This window comes from Cibotium barometz, chromosome 31 (assembly GCF_041138505.1).
Source record: "Cibotium barometz isolate CiBa-2024 chromosome 31, ASM4113850v1, whole genome shotgun sequence".
NCBI lineage: Eukaryota > Viridiplantae > Streptophyta > Polypodiopsida > Cyatheales > Cibotiaceae > Cibotium > Cibotium barometz.
The window spans coordinates 54,820,700-54,840,203 of NC_141076.1; the positions used below are offsets into that span (position 1 = coordinate 54,820,700).

Here is a 19,504-nt window from a genome sequence, read left to right on the forward strand (position 1 = left end):
GCGTACCCGCCGCTGCGAGAAGATTCTACCAGGCAAGAGTCATACTTTTTGGTCTCCATCCTTCAGCCCTTTAGGGACGCACGGAGGAGTGTGTCTATCAGTGAGCAGCTTCTGCCATCTCTGACAGGATCAAGAGTCATAGTTCCAGGACGTGCTCAGTGGGTTACCATTTTGATTGGAGAGGATAGCATTGGCCTCCTCAACATTTATGCCCCGAATGCGGCTGCAAGTAGAGCTATCTTTTGGAGCACTGTCCGACAGGCCCTTCCCCAGGCTGATTTTTGGTGCATGGGCAGTGACTTCAACGTGATAGAGGCAATAGAGGACAGACTCGGAGGTGGCACGACCACTGTCTCAAGGGTGGAGTACTGTGCATGAGAGCAGATGATACTGATTCTTAGGGGACAGGACCCTTGGCATCTTCCAGAGTTTGGGTGCAGCCCTGGGAGTCTTAGCTTTTCTCGATCGGCTAGGAGGATCACTGGCCCCAACCTCTCTCGGCTGGATAGGTTTGATGTTGACGAGTGGGCTTGCAGCCGTAGAGGCATGGTTGGTATTCTGGCAGGCACTACATTTTCAGATCATGCCCCAGTTATTCTGTCCCTAGAGGACCCATCGAGGCATGACAGACATGCGAGCTCCAGGATTCCAGACAGCCTCATTCAGGACCCCGAGATTTGTAGCCAGATTGAGCAAATATGGGCGGGTCTAGACTTTTCCTCAGGATCTGTAGTGTGCACTTTGGATGAGGGCCTTGGGGAGGTCAGTATTTTCTTACAGGAGGCAGCCCAGAGGAGATTGGAGGGATTTTGGGAGCAGGAGAGGAGTCTGAGGAGGGAACAAACTTCTCGAGGATTTGTGTAGTTACAAGAATGGGTAAAGCACACAGATTTTGGGCCAAAAAGTATGTTTTGAAGGGTTCATACTTCCTAAACATGTTTCAGGCTAAACATGTTTCAGGCATTTCAACCATTTCCATTTACAGGATGGCATGTTTCGGCCCCCTACAGTATCAGTTGTTTTCCCAATAATACCCTCTGTTTCCCCTGTAAAACCCGCCATTTCAGACTGATATTAGCTTTTCTCTCATTCTTTCTTCTCACCAATCTCCTTACCCTTACTCGCCCTTAATTTACTCTCCTATTTTCTTACATCTCCATGTGTTTCTCCTCTCCCTCTTCTCCCCCTCCTCTCTATTTTGCCTCTTTCTTGTTGACATGGCCTTTCCCCCTTTGAGCCTCCTGACAAATGCCATTTCTGTTTCTGTTTCCCCATTTTCCTATAACCACAAATTGGTGTGCTAATGGCTTAAAGTTTCAATCTGGAGCAATCCTTCCTTGTCCGATGTGCTCAATTGCCGACACAAAATCCCTCATCTTTATGGAACAAAAACATCAAAGGCATACCCGTCTGCAACACATGGTTGTCCACCTTTGAGACACAAAGCATCAAGTATGTCATCGTTTCCTAAGATCTGCAGCCAAACCAATCTATCAATCGCAGATAGCTGAACACCTCTGCTCAAACACATGAACATATAATAGTTATAGGGTGCCTTAAAAACACCTCGATGTAATTACGCTCGTCACCCCTCAATCTTGTAGATGTAAAACAAGCATGACCACTAAGCTGGAATGAACGTATACTAAAGGTTGCCCTAGACACAGCACAATAATCTTAAAGACAAATCAGTAATTACATGAAATCAATGTGCAAATAGCATCATCCTGAGAAACTTAAGCAGAATGTGCTGTACTATTGCCATTTTCCCTGCACTGTTTCCAAGAAACAGGAAGGACATTGATAGAAAATCCAACCTGGTCCATTGCTTCATGTGTGTCACGAACATCATGTTCTACTTCTGTAAGAGCTCTTTTCAACGGAAGCAATCTCTGCAATCTGCAAGCCAAGAGCATATCTACACCTGAATTAGCAGCCACCTTTTTTCCCAAAGCCAATCCAGCAAAAAAACAACTTTAAAAACATTCATACCCTCCAGTGCTCACGTCATTGGTTAACTCTTCCAAAATCCTTTCAGCCACCAATTTCAACCTTACGTTATCAAATATTCCAGGTTAGTACATCTCTCTGAATCGAGAAGATAAGTAAAAACTAAGAGCTAAGCATCCAAAAGACCAGCTAGAACAAGTATATACATGAGAAAAAAAAATACCTCTCAACCTTTTGGTGAAAAAAGCTGCATGTCTCATCAAGCAAGCACTCAATCATGCGAAGATGGAAAGGCAACTGATCTTGAGGGTTCTCCATAAGCTGCTTTGCATGGTCTGCCATGAGACTAGCAAAAGCTTCCCTTGCGCTGCACAAATACAACAATAAATAAATAAACTAAGCATCCATGGAAAATTGAGTAAACTTGTCTTATGAAGTTCAGATATAAATGCAAAAATGTGTGCATTCACAATCAATCACAATCCTTGTCACCAACCTGGACATTTTCCAGTATGAAAGGGGTCTGGTGGACTCCAGGATGTCTAAATATTTGGAAAGTACAAGCTTTGGGAATGGAGGATTATCCTAGAATACAAAGGACCACGCTCCTAAAATTTAGGAGAGTTGCTATTTTTTTGGCCCGACTCCGATGGAAATTCTGTTCGCGTCATTACATCTGGAATTGAGCAGATACCAAGAGTTGGCAAAGCGCCTATGATAGAATGTCTACCAGTTGGGATATTAATAGAGATAAAGTTTATGGAAGGACCCATCTCTTAGATTGGGACATGTGGCAAGAAAGTGGACCAAAGTGAGACAAGTGGCCTGACACTTGTTAGAAAGTGGATCAAAGTGAGACAAGTGGCCTCACACTTGTCACTTCAACTATTGTGTGGCTCTCCACTTGTCATTGTAGCCTTCTCTTGCCATTTTAGCTCATGGGAGGCCCAAATCTATAAATTGGAGCCCTCTCTCTTCATTAATAGAGGCTCTCTTGCTGCACACTAGCCTCTACCACCGTTACAGACTGCCCTAATGATGGCTACTCTCTTTCTCTCTCTCTTGAAGGCTGCCCATGAAGAATACCTGCTGTTGGGGACTGTTTTGGAGGCTTCTATCATGAAGAAATACTGAAGGCAAGGGTATTTAATCATTTATTATGATTTCTAGCCATTGTACTTGTTGTACCAACCTTTGTACCTGCTGTACCAACCATTGTAATAGCTGTACCAATCCTTGTACTTGTTGTACCACCCATTGTACAGGCTATACCAGCTTTTGTACTTGCTATACCAACCACTGTACCTACTGTACTATCATTGTACATGTTGTACCAACATTTGTACTTGTTGTACCTATTGTACCAACCATCGTACCGACTGTACCAGCCACTATACCTGCTGTACCAGCCACTATACCGGTTGTACCAGCCATTGTACTTGCTGTACCGGCTGAATGAAGAGTTGTACTTGCTGTACCAGCTCTATTGCATGAAGACCCGTGGTTTTTGGGAAAGAATCAGTACCCACACGGAGGTATATGGATTATATTGTTGGCTCGGCATTTCTACAACCTATGTTCCGGCTTGGTTGCCTCATGTTGGGCTGTGTTATGGCATTTGTATATGGATAATCCGGCATCTCCCGTGGGGAGAGTAAGGCCCTCAAAGCTTGTACATGATATTATTCTCCTTGGGTAATAAAATACTCCAAGGGAGGGGTCGGCCCATTCCGGCCTCTATGCGGTGTCACACGTGCAAGCTCCATTTTCAGCATTTGTGGATGTTTTGAACAGCTTTTATGTTTTATGCAAAGTCATAATGGATATGTGTTAAGATTGTGGCCATGTTTAAATGTTTAAATGTTTTAATATGCATTGATGGTATCAACAAGTGTGTCAAAGGCCGTAGTCCCCTAGGCACCACCGCGAGTTACATTGGTATCAGAGCATAAGCTTTCTTGGAAGCGGAGGCTTCCTTCTATCAATAAGGAAGAGAAAAGATCTTGAGTGGGGACCACACTTACCATCATTGCTGTTGTTAAGCATGGTCAGCCGCTTCATAGCTTATGAAGCAAGAGCATGAGCAATAGACAGCTTGTTGATCTAAGGATTTATGAATTCACAAAATTTATCTTTTAAGTATGGAGTTGGCTTTCTGTGCACACGTTTAGCACTCTTTTCATATGGATATTGTGGATTATATTATCAAGTTTACAGGCAAGCTATATGGAGATATATCTCGGGATATCTTAGGGATATGGTGAGGAGATATTTCTTTTGGCTTCATGACCAACCTGGCAAAGAAAAGCTAAGTATACTTTGAGTTTGCAAAGTTGGTGCTTTTGCTATTTACTATGAAGTATTTTTGAAGTTCACTAACCCTTGTACAGCCATGCAAGGAGAAAGGTGTTATTGTTTGCCTTGAGATGGTTTCAGGGAAACATTGTTTATGGCTCCCTTTATTGGGATGGATTATATCTATGGAGATTTCTTTCTTGGACGAGATTTATATAGATATTGGGCTTCACAAGCAATTTCTATGGACGAATCTGTCCGCGTTTATAAAGAAAAAATCTTTGGATATCTCATGGATATGATGCTTTTATGGATAAAGTCCACCTCTACTATGTGGTAAGAGTTATGATATACAGGTCTATGGATTCCTGGACTTCTTTTCTAGGGATTTGGATCCACCCTCAGGTTTATGGATTATGTTTATGACTCCCTTTAATTGGGATTGATTAATCTTTATGGCTCCCTTTATTTGGGATGCATTGGACTTATGAAACTCATTGTTCACATACCCTGTGTAGTGTTCTCTTGTCCTACGTGCTCTCTTGGAGATTGTTTCTACCATGTGTGGGTGGAACAATAGAGAGCAGATGGAAGGGAACATGGGCACTTCAGAGGGTAGTGTCAAGCACAACATACCCTGTGTAGTGTTCTCTTGTCCTACGTACTCTCTTGAAGATTGTTTCTACCTTGTATGGGTGGAACAATAGAGAGCAGATGGAAGGGAACATGTGCACTTGAGAGGGTAGTGTGAGTTGGTGGCCGAAATGCCTATAAACTATGTGTAGCAAAAATGCTTATGGAACACCAGGTTATCTATGCCTGTGAGTGATTGTTTTATCTTGTTACTTGCGTCCACCTCTCATCCAAGGGGTGTGGTCAGAGTACCAACACGGAGTGCAAGTGGTAAAGTGGACATGACGCCTGGTTGGCACGGAACTTGTGTCTATGCCAACAGTCATGTGGACCAATTCCTCATTGGCAGGAGACTTATTTAGTCTCGTCTATTTCTTTGGGACCTGGATTCTTCAGTTATATTGGATTTTTAAGACTGTCTCGTCTCGCCCACTTGATGGGACATGATTATATATTGAACATATGGCTTGAGGCTTAAAGTTGCGGACAACTTTTAAGAAGCTGGGGAGGATGTCACCAACCTGGATATTTTCCAGTATGAAAGGGGTCTGGTGGACTCCAGGATGTCTAAATATTTGGAAAGTACAAGCTTTGGGAGGGGATTAGCCTAGAATACAAAGGACCACACTCCTAAAATTTAGGAGAGTTGCTATTTTTTGGCCTTACTCCGATGCAAATTTTGTTCGCGTCATTACATCTGGAATTGAGTAGATACCAAGAGTTGGCAAAGTGCCTATGACAGAATGTCTACCAGTTGGGATATTAATAGAGATAAAGTTTATGGAAGGACCCATCTCTTAGATTGGGACATGTGGCAAGAAAGTGGACCAAAGTGAGACAAGTGGCCTGACACTTGTTAGAAAGTGGATCAAAGTGAGACAAGTGGCCTCACACTTGTCACTTCAGCTATTGTGTGGCTCTCCACTTGTCATTGTAGCCTTCTCTTGCCATTTTAGCTCATGGGAGGCCCCAATCTATAAATTGGAGCCCTCTCTCTTCATTAATAGAGGCTCTCTTGCTGCACACTAGCCTCTACCACCGTTACAGGCTGCCCTAATGATGGCTACTCTCTTTCTCTCTCTCTTGAAGGCTGCCAATGAAGAATACCGGCTATTGGGGACTGTTTTGGAGGCTTCCATCGCGAAGAAATACTAAAGGCAAGGGTATTTAATCATTTATTATGATTTCTAGCCATTGTACTTCTTGTACCAATCTTTGTACCTGTTGTACCAGCCATTGTACTTGCTGTACCAGTCCTTGTACTTGTACTTGCTGTACCACCCATTGTACCAGCTATACCAGCTTCTATACTTGTTGTACCAGCCATTGTACCTATTGTACTAGTCACTGTACATGTTGTACCAACATTTGTACTTGTTGTACCTGCTATACCAACCACCGTATCGACTGTACCAACCACTATACCTGCTATACCAACCACTGTACCGACTGTACCAACCATTGTACCTACTGTACCGGCTGAATGGAGAGTTGTACTTGCTGTACCAGCTCTATTGCATGAAGACCCGTGGTTTTTGGGAAAGAATCAGTACCCACACGGAGGTATATGGATTATATTGTTGGCTCGGCATTTCTACAGCCTATGTTCCGGCTTGGTTGCCTCATGTTGGGCTGTGTTATGGCATTTGTATATGGATAATCCGGCATCTCCCGTGGGGAGAGTAAGGCCCTCAAAGCTTGTACATGATATTATTCTCCTTGGATAATAAAATACTCCAAGGGGGGGTCGGCCCATTCCGGCCTCTATGCGGTGTCACACGTGCAAGCTCCATTTTCAGCATTTGTGGATATTTTGTCCAGCTTTTATGTTTTATGCAAAGTGATAATGGATATGTGTTAAGGTTGTGGCCATGTTTAAATGTTTAAATGTTTTAATATGCATTGATGGTATCAACAAGTGTGTCAAAGGCCCTAGTCCCCCGGGCACCGCCGCGAGTTACAATCCCCTTCTTGGGCCAAGAATGGCTAATCCAAGCATGGAAAGAGGACTATGTTTGGATGAACAATGTTCCAAGACTTGCACACCTTCACCTTAATTTCTCAAACAGTTGTCATACATGACCTGACCACATTGGTCTCTTTGTAGTTGGATTTGGGGTTAGCATTCTACCCTATGTCTACAATCAGAGACATGCAGGAGTTTTTTTTTTTTGTTTTTTATTAACAAACCAAAAGAAGTCCCAAAAATTAAGGACAAAATGAAACTGAAAATTTCTTCAAGTTAAGAAGCTTCCCCCAATGATATCAGTCCAAATGGTGTGGATGTACTCAGCTTTTTCTTTTCTTTTTTTTTTTCCTTTTTTTTTGGGGTGGGGGGGGGGAGTGTGTTAAAGAGTGCCTTCAATGGCCTCGCTGCAAAAACGGGCCCGCCATATATGCCAAGCAACAATGCTGCTGATGATCTCCCATCTCTGACTTGTGCTTGAAGACCAGGTCTTTGGCGATAGGTATGGAGTAGGTACTACATCTATCCTGCACCGAGATCATTAGAGTTTGACCTCCTACTACCTCCTCATAGAAGCTTGCCAGGGCTGCATCTATCACCGAGGCCACTGCCTCCATGTGAAAATGCACGGTGTGCGGCCCCATCATGTATAGGAGAAGGATCCTCCGTCAAACCTATGCAGTAGCTAAAGCATGTGGATTGGAGTGATAATAACTGCACATCTAGGGCAGTGAGCCTTGGAAGGACTTCCTCCAGGCTAGGATCTCCGCCCGCACTCCGACCCTAGGAGGCCCTTGGCCTCAGAGCACGAGATGGATCTTCACAAAGATGTGGGCACGTGGCTTTAGCCCAGCATTTGGGGACAGATTTGCAGCCAATCACTTGCATGCTTGGGAACATCTCAGGCCGGCCTTGCAGCAATCAACTTCAGTAGCCTTCGAGGAGCGGCCCCGGCACGCTTTGATCTCGAATCCTTTGGTCCGTCTGCCTAGTGGTCACATGCTCGAGGCTTGCACACACGTATCATGGGGAGCCTTCAGTACAAGCCCCGCTAGGTAACTTGGAGATTGGCTTGCATTCAGAGAGCTACCCCCATAGGCTCAGTAGAGAGCCTTATTGGGATCCATGGTGGCAAAGACCGACTTAGCCTCGACATCGACTCTTTCGTCCCTCCAAAGTGGCTGGCCCCGATACCAAATCCTTCTCCCCGCAATGGTTGGGAGTATTCACCAGGCTCGGTATACCCCTAGCAATTCATGGCGCAGATGAGTACTCCGCTCTACTCACCTTCTCTATTGGGCTTCATGGGGCAGACTGGAGAGATCACAGACCCCCTTAGACAACCTCAAGGAATGCACCATGCAGAGGGTGAGGGTGATTGGTTGTCACGCACATGAGCGGCACATCGACCCTCCACCAGCCGAGGTGGCCAGAGAGAGACTATGGTGGCTATGGATGTGGGACAGCCGGCCTGTTACAAGTCTCCAGTGGGACCCGGGAGAGTGGACATGGAAGGATCCAAAGGAGAGAGGAGTCACCTGGTACCACCTTCTTTGCTTGCACGGCTGGGGCAAAAGATTCAGATGTCAGATATGGAGGGCATTCCAACTGCGCAATCCCAGGCCCCCCTGCCGCATTTTCTCGCAGATTTCTGGAAGCGTATGTGGGACAGCGTTCGGCCGTGGAAGATCACTCTTTCCATGTGGGAACTAGTATATTGGAGCTTAGCAATTCGCACTTGAGTGGCCATTGGGGGCAGACCAGCATTATGTCAGAGGTGTGGCCATCCCCACGAATCTTAGTGTCACTCTCTTTGGGATTGCCCAAAGGCCCAGCAGGTCTAGCAGAGGATCCTATAGATTTTCACTATGGATCAGAATCCCAACCATAATGATACGTGGGGCAGTGTTGCTTGGGCCACTGAGGCCGCAATCATCATCGTGCCATATGAGAAGGAAGGTGGGGGACTAGCCCTTCAGGTCTCTCACCTTCATATTTCCCCTATGCCAGTTCTTGCTCCACCTACTAGTCGCTAGACCCCATGTTCTTGCCAGAGATGGGAAATTTGTAGTATAGCCATGTGGAAAATTTGCAGAACTCAATGTAGCGAAGCCATCGAAGGTACCCTCATCCCACCAATGGAGTCTATCCGGAGCATCTGGCATGATATCGTTCATACCCTCTATGGTTAGTGGGGGCAGCTTCACGGCGGCTCAGACCGCATGAGGAAGCGTCAGGCAGCCTTCCTCAGGATCTGGCGGCACGGTCCCTTTCTTACAGATAGTGGTGGCAAGCCCAGATGGCATTACAAACCACCTGTGTGGTTATTTCCCCCTCCCCCATTGTATGAGATAGCCTTCTCCTCCTAGAGCAGCCAGCCGGAGGAGAAGTGCATCCTCCCCTTTGTTCATCTTAACTGGCGGTTCCCCTTTGGGGACGGATTTGTACTTAGCCATTTTGGTTGTTTTTCTCGGTAACTAATAGAAGGATCTTTATCCCAGGGGAAAAAAAAACTGCACATCTAAGAAGTCCTCTATCTGGCCAAAAAAGGAGGTTAATGTGTCGCCTCTGTATTTATGACCACAATGTGGATGATCTCTTCGGTCCAGTAGACCTCGAATGTCTAGCCTGGTGAAACTAGAGTGCTCTCTCCAAGGAGACATCTGGCAGGCTGAGTGGTTGAGGTGGCTCTTCTACGACCAATGGCTTTGTCCATCTAGTGAGGTCAACAAAATGTAGGGGCCCAAGAGCGAAAGAGAGAGGGGGAGGCAGGAAAGAAAGGACATATACCGAAAGCTCATGGAAGGCAAAGTTATGTTTTCGTCAACAACTAAGCATACCTTGCTCAATTTGTTTCAAAAGAGTGTGGACTCTGATGGGTGGACACAATGCTTACTGAGAGAGAAGTTTCAGGTCTTTCCACTGATTGCAGGAAGATCATACTCAGGTGAACTTTACACTCAGAAAGGAGAGTTTCATACACGTGACATGCCTAGATACCCATGTATTCACTATAGGTCACACCGGTTCAAAAAAGAGCACACTTCTGGGAAAATCTCAATCTTTGAAGTTAGATACATGAAAGCTATTTTTTTCTCATTTATGTCTTTGATACTCTCAAAGTGTTAAGCGAGCCTTGGAAGGTAGCGAGCACTAGACAGTAACCTTGGGCATATATCAACTTGTTGGTAAATCAACAAACTTTCAACATTCAATGTTTAGTGTTTATGCCAATAACGAGAACTTACTGATGCAATGGCTCTGAAATGCGTTGTTTTGCTGCATCTCCTTCAACTGGTGGTAACTTGAAAGAACCTTTTCTACAAAGTTGTTCACAAAAAAGAAAATGTCAAGATGACAACCAAAGTGAATTCCAACAAGACATTCATACACAGGAGCCAAAATATTCTGAGATGATCCCTCTTATGCAAAATCCATAAAGGAGAGATGAAAGTGTTCAACCCAACAATGAACACGAAACATTTAATGGAACATTCAAATTTGAGCATCTGAGAGGCAAGTACAGAAGTAAACCGTGGACGATGAGCATCAAAAAGCAAACAATGGTTCTTGCAGATTAATGCCCGCACATTCTCCATTCTCACCAATACCTGCAAAAGAACAAAGTTCTTGATAACTGATTGAGTTCCAAGGAGACGTGCGCGTGCACACGCGCATAGACTTGACAGAACCTCACAATTTATAAAGACTTTATATAGCACAATGAGGGATTAAGTATCCTTTGAAGTAATGTAGATGTTCCTCTTCGAAAATGTCAATCCTTTACACCAACCGTCACCCCATTCTTAACTTTTCCCTTCCATAATTAGCAGGCAGTTTTTTTCAGTTCTTGGGCATCGTTATCTTTCAGCAAGCTTTAGCCTCTTCTAGTCTTCATCCCTCAAGAGGACTCCATGGCAACCACTCCATCATCCCCAACCAAGGCCACCATCCCTTGCCTATCCTTTTCTGAAGCGGACCTCCAGCTCCTCACTTTGACAGTCCCATCCCTAGAGGGGTGTGCAAGATTGTCCGTAGCCACCCCGCGCGGACAGCTCATGGATCTTTTCCAAGCTAGCCTCCTTGGAGCACCTAGAAAGATTACTAATATTCATCCTTTGGGGCACGTCTACTACTAGGTTGAGTTTGACTCACTGGGGCGTCAAACAGAGTCATGCAGCTGAGCCCCGTCGCACTGCATACAGCCCAAGCCTTCTTTGCAAGGTGGCAGCACGGCTTTGACCCGACATCTGACCCATTGGCCGGCATTTTAGGCTTTCCCGTGTTAGTCTGCTTCCCAGGCCTCAAGAAGGAATACCTTCCTCTTCTCCCGGTGATTGGTGGTGCTATTGGGAGAGTGATGGAATGCTACTTCGGCCCTCGCTCGGGCGGCCGGGCTCCGAGGAGCCCCGATTCTGCAGGGAATAGAGAACTCTGGCCTCCCAGGTCAATGCTTCATATGCAGGCAAATGGAACATCTCGCTAGAGCCTGTCCTCACAGGAGAAAGCCTCCGGTGGTTCCCCAACATCCCCCCCCCCCCCGCGGGCCCCAACTCAGATCCTCCTCAAGGGGCTAAGAGGGATACAAGCCCTCAGGCAACAGAGCACCCGGATCCCACCGCAACCGCCACTGACACTGGAGAGTGGTAGAGCTGCCAACCGACTTAGCGACACCGCCGACTGCGCCAAGCTAGCAGAGCACAGGAGGATAAAATTCTGTCAAAGAACCGTTTTGAGCATTTATCGTAGCAACTGCCCGACGGCGCCCCCCCCCCCCCCCGCCCCCCACGGTTTGGAGGCTGTTACCCCCCCAAGATTCCTCTTCACGTTCTTAGATTGCAATGAGGCCGGTTGGTTCCACCGAGCCTTTGGCGGGCCCCTCCTCACTCCGGAGGATTCCTCCCTGGCGCTCCCTCTCCCTCTTCCAAGCTTCCCCATCCTCATCCTCATCCTCCTCCTCCCCCACCCCCTCTACATCCCTGGACCCCAACCCTCGTCTCCGACTCTCCCTGCAACACAGCCCCCCTGCCCCGTCCTCTTTAGAGCCCACACCCCCTCCTAAGCATTCTCGCCGACCTCTAGCCACGCCAGAACCGGAGCGGAGACAACCTGCGAGTTCAGTCTGCGCTTGATTCTTCACTTCTCAGAGCGAGTAGAGATGACCATCGTTGCCTCCCCGGTGAGATCTCTCCCACCAGAGTCGCCATGTGCGCCCCACCCCCCCCCCTCCTCCCCCCAGGGTCCTAGGACAACCTATGGATTACAGTTTCTTCAGATGTATCCCTGTCGAAGGAACTGATATTTTCATGGAGACGATGGCTCCCATTCGGATCTGTGTGGTGTTTCATCACTCCAGGCCATCCACGCCAAAGAGTTGTATGATGATCTTCTCCTTTCCCTTGAGTGCAGCCTCGGGGATAGATTGGGATTCGGAGTCGGTGTCTGCCACCATACAAGGACAGGAAGTGGAGCTTTTGCATCATCCACATGATCTGTGCATCACCGACGTGCTTACCCATCTTTGGCCCCTGGCTCGTATGGAGCTGGGAGGCTCAATTCATAGAGATCACGATGGGGAGGTGGTGTCCTCCAACTTGGAGATGCTGCTCTTTGTGTTCCTTCATATCTCAGTAGCAGTACCCCTGCCCCCCTCCTACAGGTACTTGCATTGCGATAGGTGGAGTTCAGAGTATGCTTACTCTTGAGCTCGGACAAAGTGCCGACACATGGAGGACAGGATCCGTGCCCACCTCGCACAGCTTCAGGACTGACTATGACTAGTCCCTATCGAAACCTGCGTGAAAGGCAATTCCGATAATTCCGCCTCCCACAAATATTGATATGTGGATTGCCTCATGGAACATTCAGCGTTTGGGGACGCCTAAATGTTTTGAAAGCGTCACGTCCTTAGAGGAGAGCTCCATAAAGCAACAGTTGGGGGACCCATTGATATTCTTTTCCTCCATGAGCACCATCTTTCATAGGGGCGTGTACCCATCATGCGGGAGGATTTTACTAGGCAAAAGTCACTCTTTGGCCTCCCTCTTTTGGCCCGAGACGCAGGGGGAAGTTTGTATTTCTGTCATCAATAAGCAGCTCTTGCCGGCAATAGTTGGCTCAGGCATCATAGACACTAGGCGGGCTCAATGGGTTACCATTAGGATTGGCAAGGACTATGTGGGCTTCCTTCATGTTTATGCTCTGAACGTCGCTGCAAGAAAAGCCACCTTCTGGAGTACAGTTCGTCAATCCCTCCCTTAGGCCGACTTTTGTGCATGGGTGGGGACTTTAACATGATAGAGTCAGCAGAGAATAGGTTCGGAGGAGGCATAGCTACAATTTTTGGCTCAAAGTACTCTACTTGGGAGGAGTTGATCCTGGCACTTTAGGGACAAGACACTTGGCACTTGCCAAAATTTGGATGCAGCCCCGAGAGTCTGTGCTTCTCGCGGTCTAACAGGAGGAGCACCGGCCCCAATCTTTCTCAACTTGATAGATTCTATGTGGATGATAGATTCTTGGCAGGCGCTGCCTTCTCCAATCATGCTCCGGTTATTTTGTCCTCGGAGGACCCATAGAGACAGGACAGACACTTGAGCACTAGGATTCCGGACAGCCTCATACAAGACTCTGAGATCTGCAGGCAGGATAGAGCATATATGGGAGGGACTCAATTTTCCCTCAGGTTCTTCCGCCACAGATAATTTGGATGCAAGCCTTGGAGAGATTAGCAGTTTAATACAAGAGGCAACACTGAGCACATTGGCAGGATTCCGTGAGCAAGAGAGGAGCATTTGCCGAGGTCTTGCTTCTCTGCAACAACTTCAGGAGAGTTCCCCAGAAAGCCTATGGACTGAGAGTTAGCTCGCTACCGCCTGTATAGAGCTCAGATCCATAGAGGAGAGGAGGGTGGAGTACAAATACCATGCCAAAGCTTCCTTCTCGACCCAGGCCGGCTTAAGGATTTCTTTGAGATTGCCGGCTCCCACAGTCCAAGAGATGGTATTCGCATGCTGCAAGGCCATGATGGAGCTATCATCCCTGACTCCCCCCCCCCACCCCCACATGTGAGAGCCATTGCACAAATTTTTTTAGATCCCTCCTCACAGGTGGTGGATGCGCGAGAGAGGATCTAGCATCACACGAGAGAGGTGGTTCCCCCCACTCTCCGGACCTTCCTATTGACTCCCTTCACAACAGAGGAGCTAGCGGAGGCCTTGACGACTCTTCCTAGGGGCAAATGCTCGGGGGTGCATGGGCTTCCAGTTTCCTTCTTTCTTCGCCACTGGGATCTCATGGAAGGCGACCTTCAAGCAACCTTCAACGAGATTATGACCACAAGCGCCATGCCAGAGAGGCTTTCAGAGGGTCTGATTCACTTGAGATTTGGCAGTGGAGACCCATCACCCTTCTTGGGACCGCCGCCTACAAGATTTTGGCCAAGGCCATCAGCTGGAGACTTCACCCTTTCCTCCCCGACTTGATCCATGACACTCAAACAGGTTTTGTTCAAGATCGGAGCATTCTGGACAAAACATCTTCACTTTCTAGGAGGCGACAACTTTGGCCAGGATGCAACAGCAGACATGTTTATGGAACACCAGGATCTTTATGCCTGTGACTCATTCTTATCTTATGCTTTACACTTCAGTCCATCTCTCCTTCAAAAAGTCTGTGATTAGAATACCATTTTGCACTTGAGCCCAGCTCTTCCTCTGCAGTAAGGGATGGATATCCAACTTGGAGTGTAACCGGTAGAGTTGCCCACTTCGCGGAAGTTGTCACATGATTATATTCGGATACATGCATTAAAGCTTAAAATTGCGGACAACTTTTAAGAAAGAGGCGAGCATGTCACCAGCCTAGACTTTTCCCAGAATGAAGGATGCATGTTGCCTACAGAAACTTCAGCTAGAAGTATTCTTTTGAATGGCTGTAGTTGCATACTACAAATTGGCAGTGCATCTGCTACTCTTCCCCATGTCAATACCACTAATTCAACCCCACTATTTTCCTCATCAACTTTGTGCTGCACATCACCTACACTATCTCAAAGCTACAAAATCCTTGCAAGCATGCTCTATAACCTCAACATGGTTAACTAAAGACATTAAATAACTCAAGTGTATGTTTGCATCAACAACCTCTATAACCTCAACATGGTTCTAAAGACATTAAATAACTCAAGTGTATGTTTGCAAGAAATTGATGTAAATAAAATGAACATTTCATAAAATTTCAATCATAAAATTGGTTAATCCATGGCTGTGCAGTTATGTTATATATAGCGAAAATAACGGATGCAAATGACATGTTTGGCTATTGAAATGTTTACATTATTAAAAATAGCAGCAAAAATATACATGCATTTAGATTTTTCTTCGCCTCACTATTACAAACCTAGTGAAAGAGTTGGTATAAGCTATCATACATTTGCCACACTTTCCTGAGGTCCTGATTGATGTATGGAACCAAAATAGAACCAAATGAGGAGAACCAAGCACGAATATAAAGACCAATAAGTATAAAATGGCGTTTATGAGAAGATGGTTCACCTGATTGTTTCTCACAGCAATGGCAGATCGCTTTGGAATGAAGAAGTTCCCAGCAAGAAGGTCAAGATCCTTTGCATGTACACCCTGCATAAACATTTACCAACAAGAAAGATGTGTAAAAACAAACAAGAGTGATTTGCAATAATGAAAGTAAAAATACAAACAATCAAGAGTGATTTGCAATGTAGTGCAAACTACGTAAAAATGACTTCACCACTGGGCCATAACAAAGGAAAAATGTTATTTGATGACAATTTAGGTTGCTTCCTGAGGTTAATAAGCTGAGTCAAGTCTTATATTTACGAGTCTAATCATTAAAAACATAATAACCATCCTCAAGGAGTGCTTTGAGCTTACCACTTCTAAAGTGGAGGCCATGGGTTCGAATTTTGGGGACACCACTTCCCCTTCCTAAGGGGGGGAGGTTCGAATGGCCTGGTGTGTGTATCATGCAAGTGAATATAACATAGTAGCAACGGAACGGGAACGGGAACGGGAACGAAACGAAAGCACCACCAGGGGAACGGGAACGAGAAAAAGGGGGAACGGGAACGAGGGGGAACGGAAACAGGGAACGGCCTAGATAATTCCTAGAAATGACGATAAATCTTAACATACAATGCTCATTTATATAACCAAATCAGAGACACACTAAAGTCTAATGCACCATTATTTGCATGGCTAGATACTAACACTGAATAGATCTCACAAGTCAAAATAAATTAGCCCACATCATACATGACATAAGTGACAAAAAGCACAAAATGTGGCCCACATGGCACAGCCTAGATAAAAGAAACAATCCAAGTCCAAAGTCCAAGCCTCAAGGTGACATGCAAATAGTAAGGAGATATCATGCATGGCTACTGCCAGTGATGCCATCAAGGAGACTATCATCTATGTCATCCAAGAAAGCCATATCATCAAGACCGACATCTGCAGCATCCAAATCTTCAATCCCATCCTGACCAGGATCTGCAAGTCCATGTGTCTCCTCATCATTCGAGGACTCCTCATCGAGCAATATAAACTTCTCTGGTTTGGGAGATGCCATATCACCAAGCAAGCGCAAATTAGCACTTACAAAAATCAAGTCATTGACTTGTTTTGTCCCAAATTTGTTCCTCTTCTTGGATGCAACATGGCCGAACACACTCCATAGCTGCTCAATCGGAGAGGAGCTTGCACCTTGAGACAAGATCCTTACTGCCAATGATTGAAGCTGTGGTGTACGAGCCCCATAATCCTCCCACCATAAAGTAGCCCCTATCTTAAACCTATCTCTCTGTGCATCAGCCGATCCAAACCTTCCCAACTTGCTGCAATAAAATCCAAGTTGGTCTTTCACCAACCTTCGTTTATCTGCATCACGAACCTGCCTAGAAAGCACTGTCTCCCAACCATCCATCACCTCATCATTGGCCTCTTGTCCAAATCCTTGGAACTCGGGATCCAAGACATACGCTGCAGCATGCATAGGAGAATGATAACCATTCCATCGTGCTTCACATAATTCTCGAACCTCTGCATATTTCTCATCAGACAAGCCCATTTCCCCTATTTTCTCGATCATTCGGTCAGCCCCCTCATAGACCTTGCCAATGCATGGCTCCCGTCCATCTGCAATCCGCATCAAGCGCATGATCGGCTTCATCATAGCATTGATAGTATTGACTTCATCCCAAAATGTGAAGTCTTGTATGGTTCTTGCAACCTCTATGCCGGCTCTTGAGCGAGAAAGTGCCCATCCCATCCACTCATTGCATACAACCAACTGCTTCAAAGGCAATTGCACTTTGGATAACCTCTTCATCATGAGAAAGTTATAACCAAAGCGTGTCTCTGATTACTTCAAGAGATCCTTTTTGGCCGATCTCTTGCAGAATTCATTCAAAATAAACTGATGGTTTTGAATGAAGCTTATTATCTCCTTGCCTTTTTGAATGTGTGGATCAACCCATGGCAAGCTGCCAACATCCTTCAATAAGTTGCTCAAACAATGAGCAAAGCATGGACTGAATGTGATATGCGGATACCTGTCTTCAAGCTTAAGACCAGCTGCTCTATTTGTTGCCTCACCATCAGCTAAGAACTGAATAACATTCTCTGGTCCAACTTTCTCAATACCTTCGGCCCACTCTTCCACAAGCTGATCTGCAGTTTTTCCAGTCCCAGAAGCATCATGTGAGGAAATGAATTGCATTCTTCCTCGAGAATAAGCAACCATGCCATGAATGGACCTTTTTCGAGTGTCACTCCAACCATCTGCAATAAGTGACACACCATTCTTTGCCCAACTTTCATGCACATACTCTAAAGCACATTCAATTGCAGCTTTCTCCTTTTGCAACAAGGTGGTGCGTAGTGTCTCATATGAAGGAGGCTTGTATGTTGGGCCATACCGTGCAATCTCCTGGACCATTTCAATGAAATATGGAGACCTGGCAACATTGAATGCTACATGATCATGATAAAAGAACCTTGCAACAGCTGCATCTACCCTCTCTTTCTTGCGAGGATCCCAAGCTGCTCCCAAGGTTTGCTGCTTGCCGGAACTTGCACCCATAGACTGCGAATCTTGGGAAAATGCAAAGCTCCCAAGTCCTCCATACTGTTGTCCATCTCCCAAGTGTACATCTTCCCCTTGTCTACTGAAGTAAGATGCATCAATTGCCGGTTTCTTTCGTGCCCATGCTTTCTCCTCTTCACTTGGGTACTTTGCCAAAAGCTCTCTACGCATTTCAGGTGTTGTCCCTGGGCATTTGTTCACTTGTGCTTTTTCATTGTTCACATGGCATAGATGTGCTCTCACACGGTTTGCTCCTCCTGACTTCTCTTTGTTACATTGCTTGCATTTCCATCGTGTTGCACCTCCCTTAGATGAATACCTTTCTAGCCTTTCAACCTCGTCCCACCAAGTAGCATTCGAAGCCGATCGCTTTGAACCCAAGTAAGCCATGATGTCTGCAAATTCGGGCAAAAAGTTGAATAGGCTTTCAAAGTTAACCATTACAGAGAAATGAGTCCTTTTTTTTTCTTCTGTTTAATGGGGAGAGACTGTGCACTGTGCAGTGTGCAGTCCAGATTGTGATTCACCATAGGTAATTTTTAAAACACCAAAAGTTCAAAGTTCAAACAAAAAAAGAGAGAGAGAAGAAAGAGAAAAGCTTCTTGCTGCCTTGCCTTTTAGATGAATGTAGTCACTGTGTGTACAGTGTACAGTGTACACTGCAAGTCTGCACAGTGCAAGGGCTGGGGGCCTGGCTGCTAGGGGCTGGGGCGACTGTACTATGTAGTACAGAATGTCAGAACAGCTTCCGTACGGGCAGGACAGTACGGGCAGTGGGCTCGTGGAGTCGTGGACAGCAACGACGACTACACTGGTACAGGCGTGAACTCCGAAAAGCGACGGGCGAAAGGCGTACGGGACCGGTGCGAATTTCCAAAAAGCGCCTGGCGCAAGGCTTACGGGCTTCTATTTTTTAAAAAAGAATCCACGTCATCAACACGTTCCCACGTGGGGGAACGGCAGGCTCGCGTTCCCTCGCCCGTTCCATCTCCCGTTCGACCACCGTTCCCTGCCGTTCCACCTCTTTTCGACCCCCTCAACGTTCCACCATTCGTTTCCAGCGTTCCACTGGTCCACGCGATGGGGGAACGCGTTCCACCGTTCCCAATGGGGGGAAACGGGGTTCCCCTGCTACTATGGAATATAATGGTCACAACACCCATACATCAGGCGCTTCTGTCAGTTTGTCCAGCACTACCCTACCTCATCTCTCCATTGCATGCTAACAGTTGTACAAAGGTATTCACTCCCATTAGCCAAGCAACAGACTTGTGGGGCATGTCCTGACATCTTGCCCGATGCCTTGTGGAAGGGGGGGGGGGGGGGGGGGTTGCCGTTGATTTAAAAAAGTGTTAAGACCTGGATTGGAGGCCTTGAGAATACTCCGTGCTTACATCCAATGGGTGTGTATTGGTGGTATGCGATGACAAGGACTTTGCACATGGAGCCATGTCTTGGATGCTATTATCCCCTATGCTCAGGGGAGAGCTTGAATAGCTCTATGGTTAGGCGGTGAGCTACATGCCAATGTCTATG

The 19,504-nt window shown here is 46.3% G+C and overlaps 1 protein-coding gene across 1 annotated transcript in view; it reads right to left on the reverse strand.

Moving 5' to 3' along the window:
* Positions 1–19,504, reverse strand: part of LOC147621060 (magnesium transporter MRS2-2-like) — a 131,059-nt gene that overhangs the window by 53,303 nt on the left and 58,252 nt on the right. Inside the window, exons 2-8 of the mRNA XM_086825309.1 lie at positions 15,400–15,483; positions 10,379–10,455; positions 10,093–10,164; positions 2,174–2,317; positions 1,993–2,052; positions 1,818–1,899; positions 1,407–1,474 (exon numbers count right to left, since the gene is read on the reverse strand). Of these exons, the coding sequence (XP_086681435.1) occupies positions 1,407–1,474; positions 1,818–1,899; positions 1,993–2,052; positions 2,174–2,317; positions 10,093–10,164; positions 10,379–10,455; positions 15,400–15,483 (587 nt within the window). The remainder of the gene's footprint in view (positions 1–1,406; positions 1,475–1,817; positions 1,900–1,992; positions 2,053–2,173; positions 2,318–10,092; positions 10,165–10,378; positions 10,456–15,399; positions 15,484–19,504) is intronic.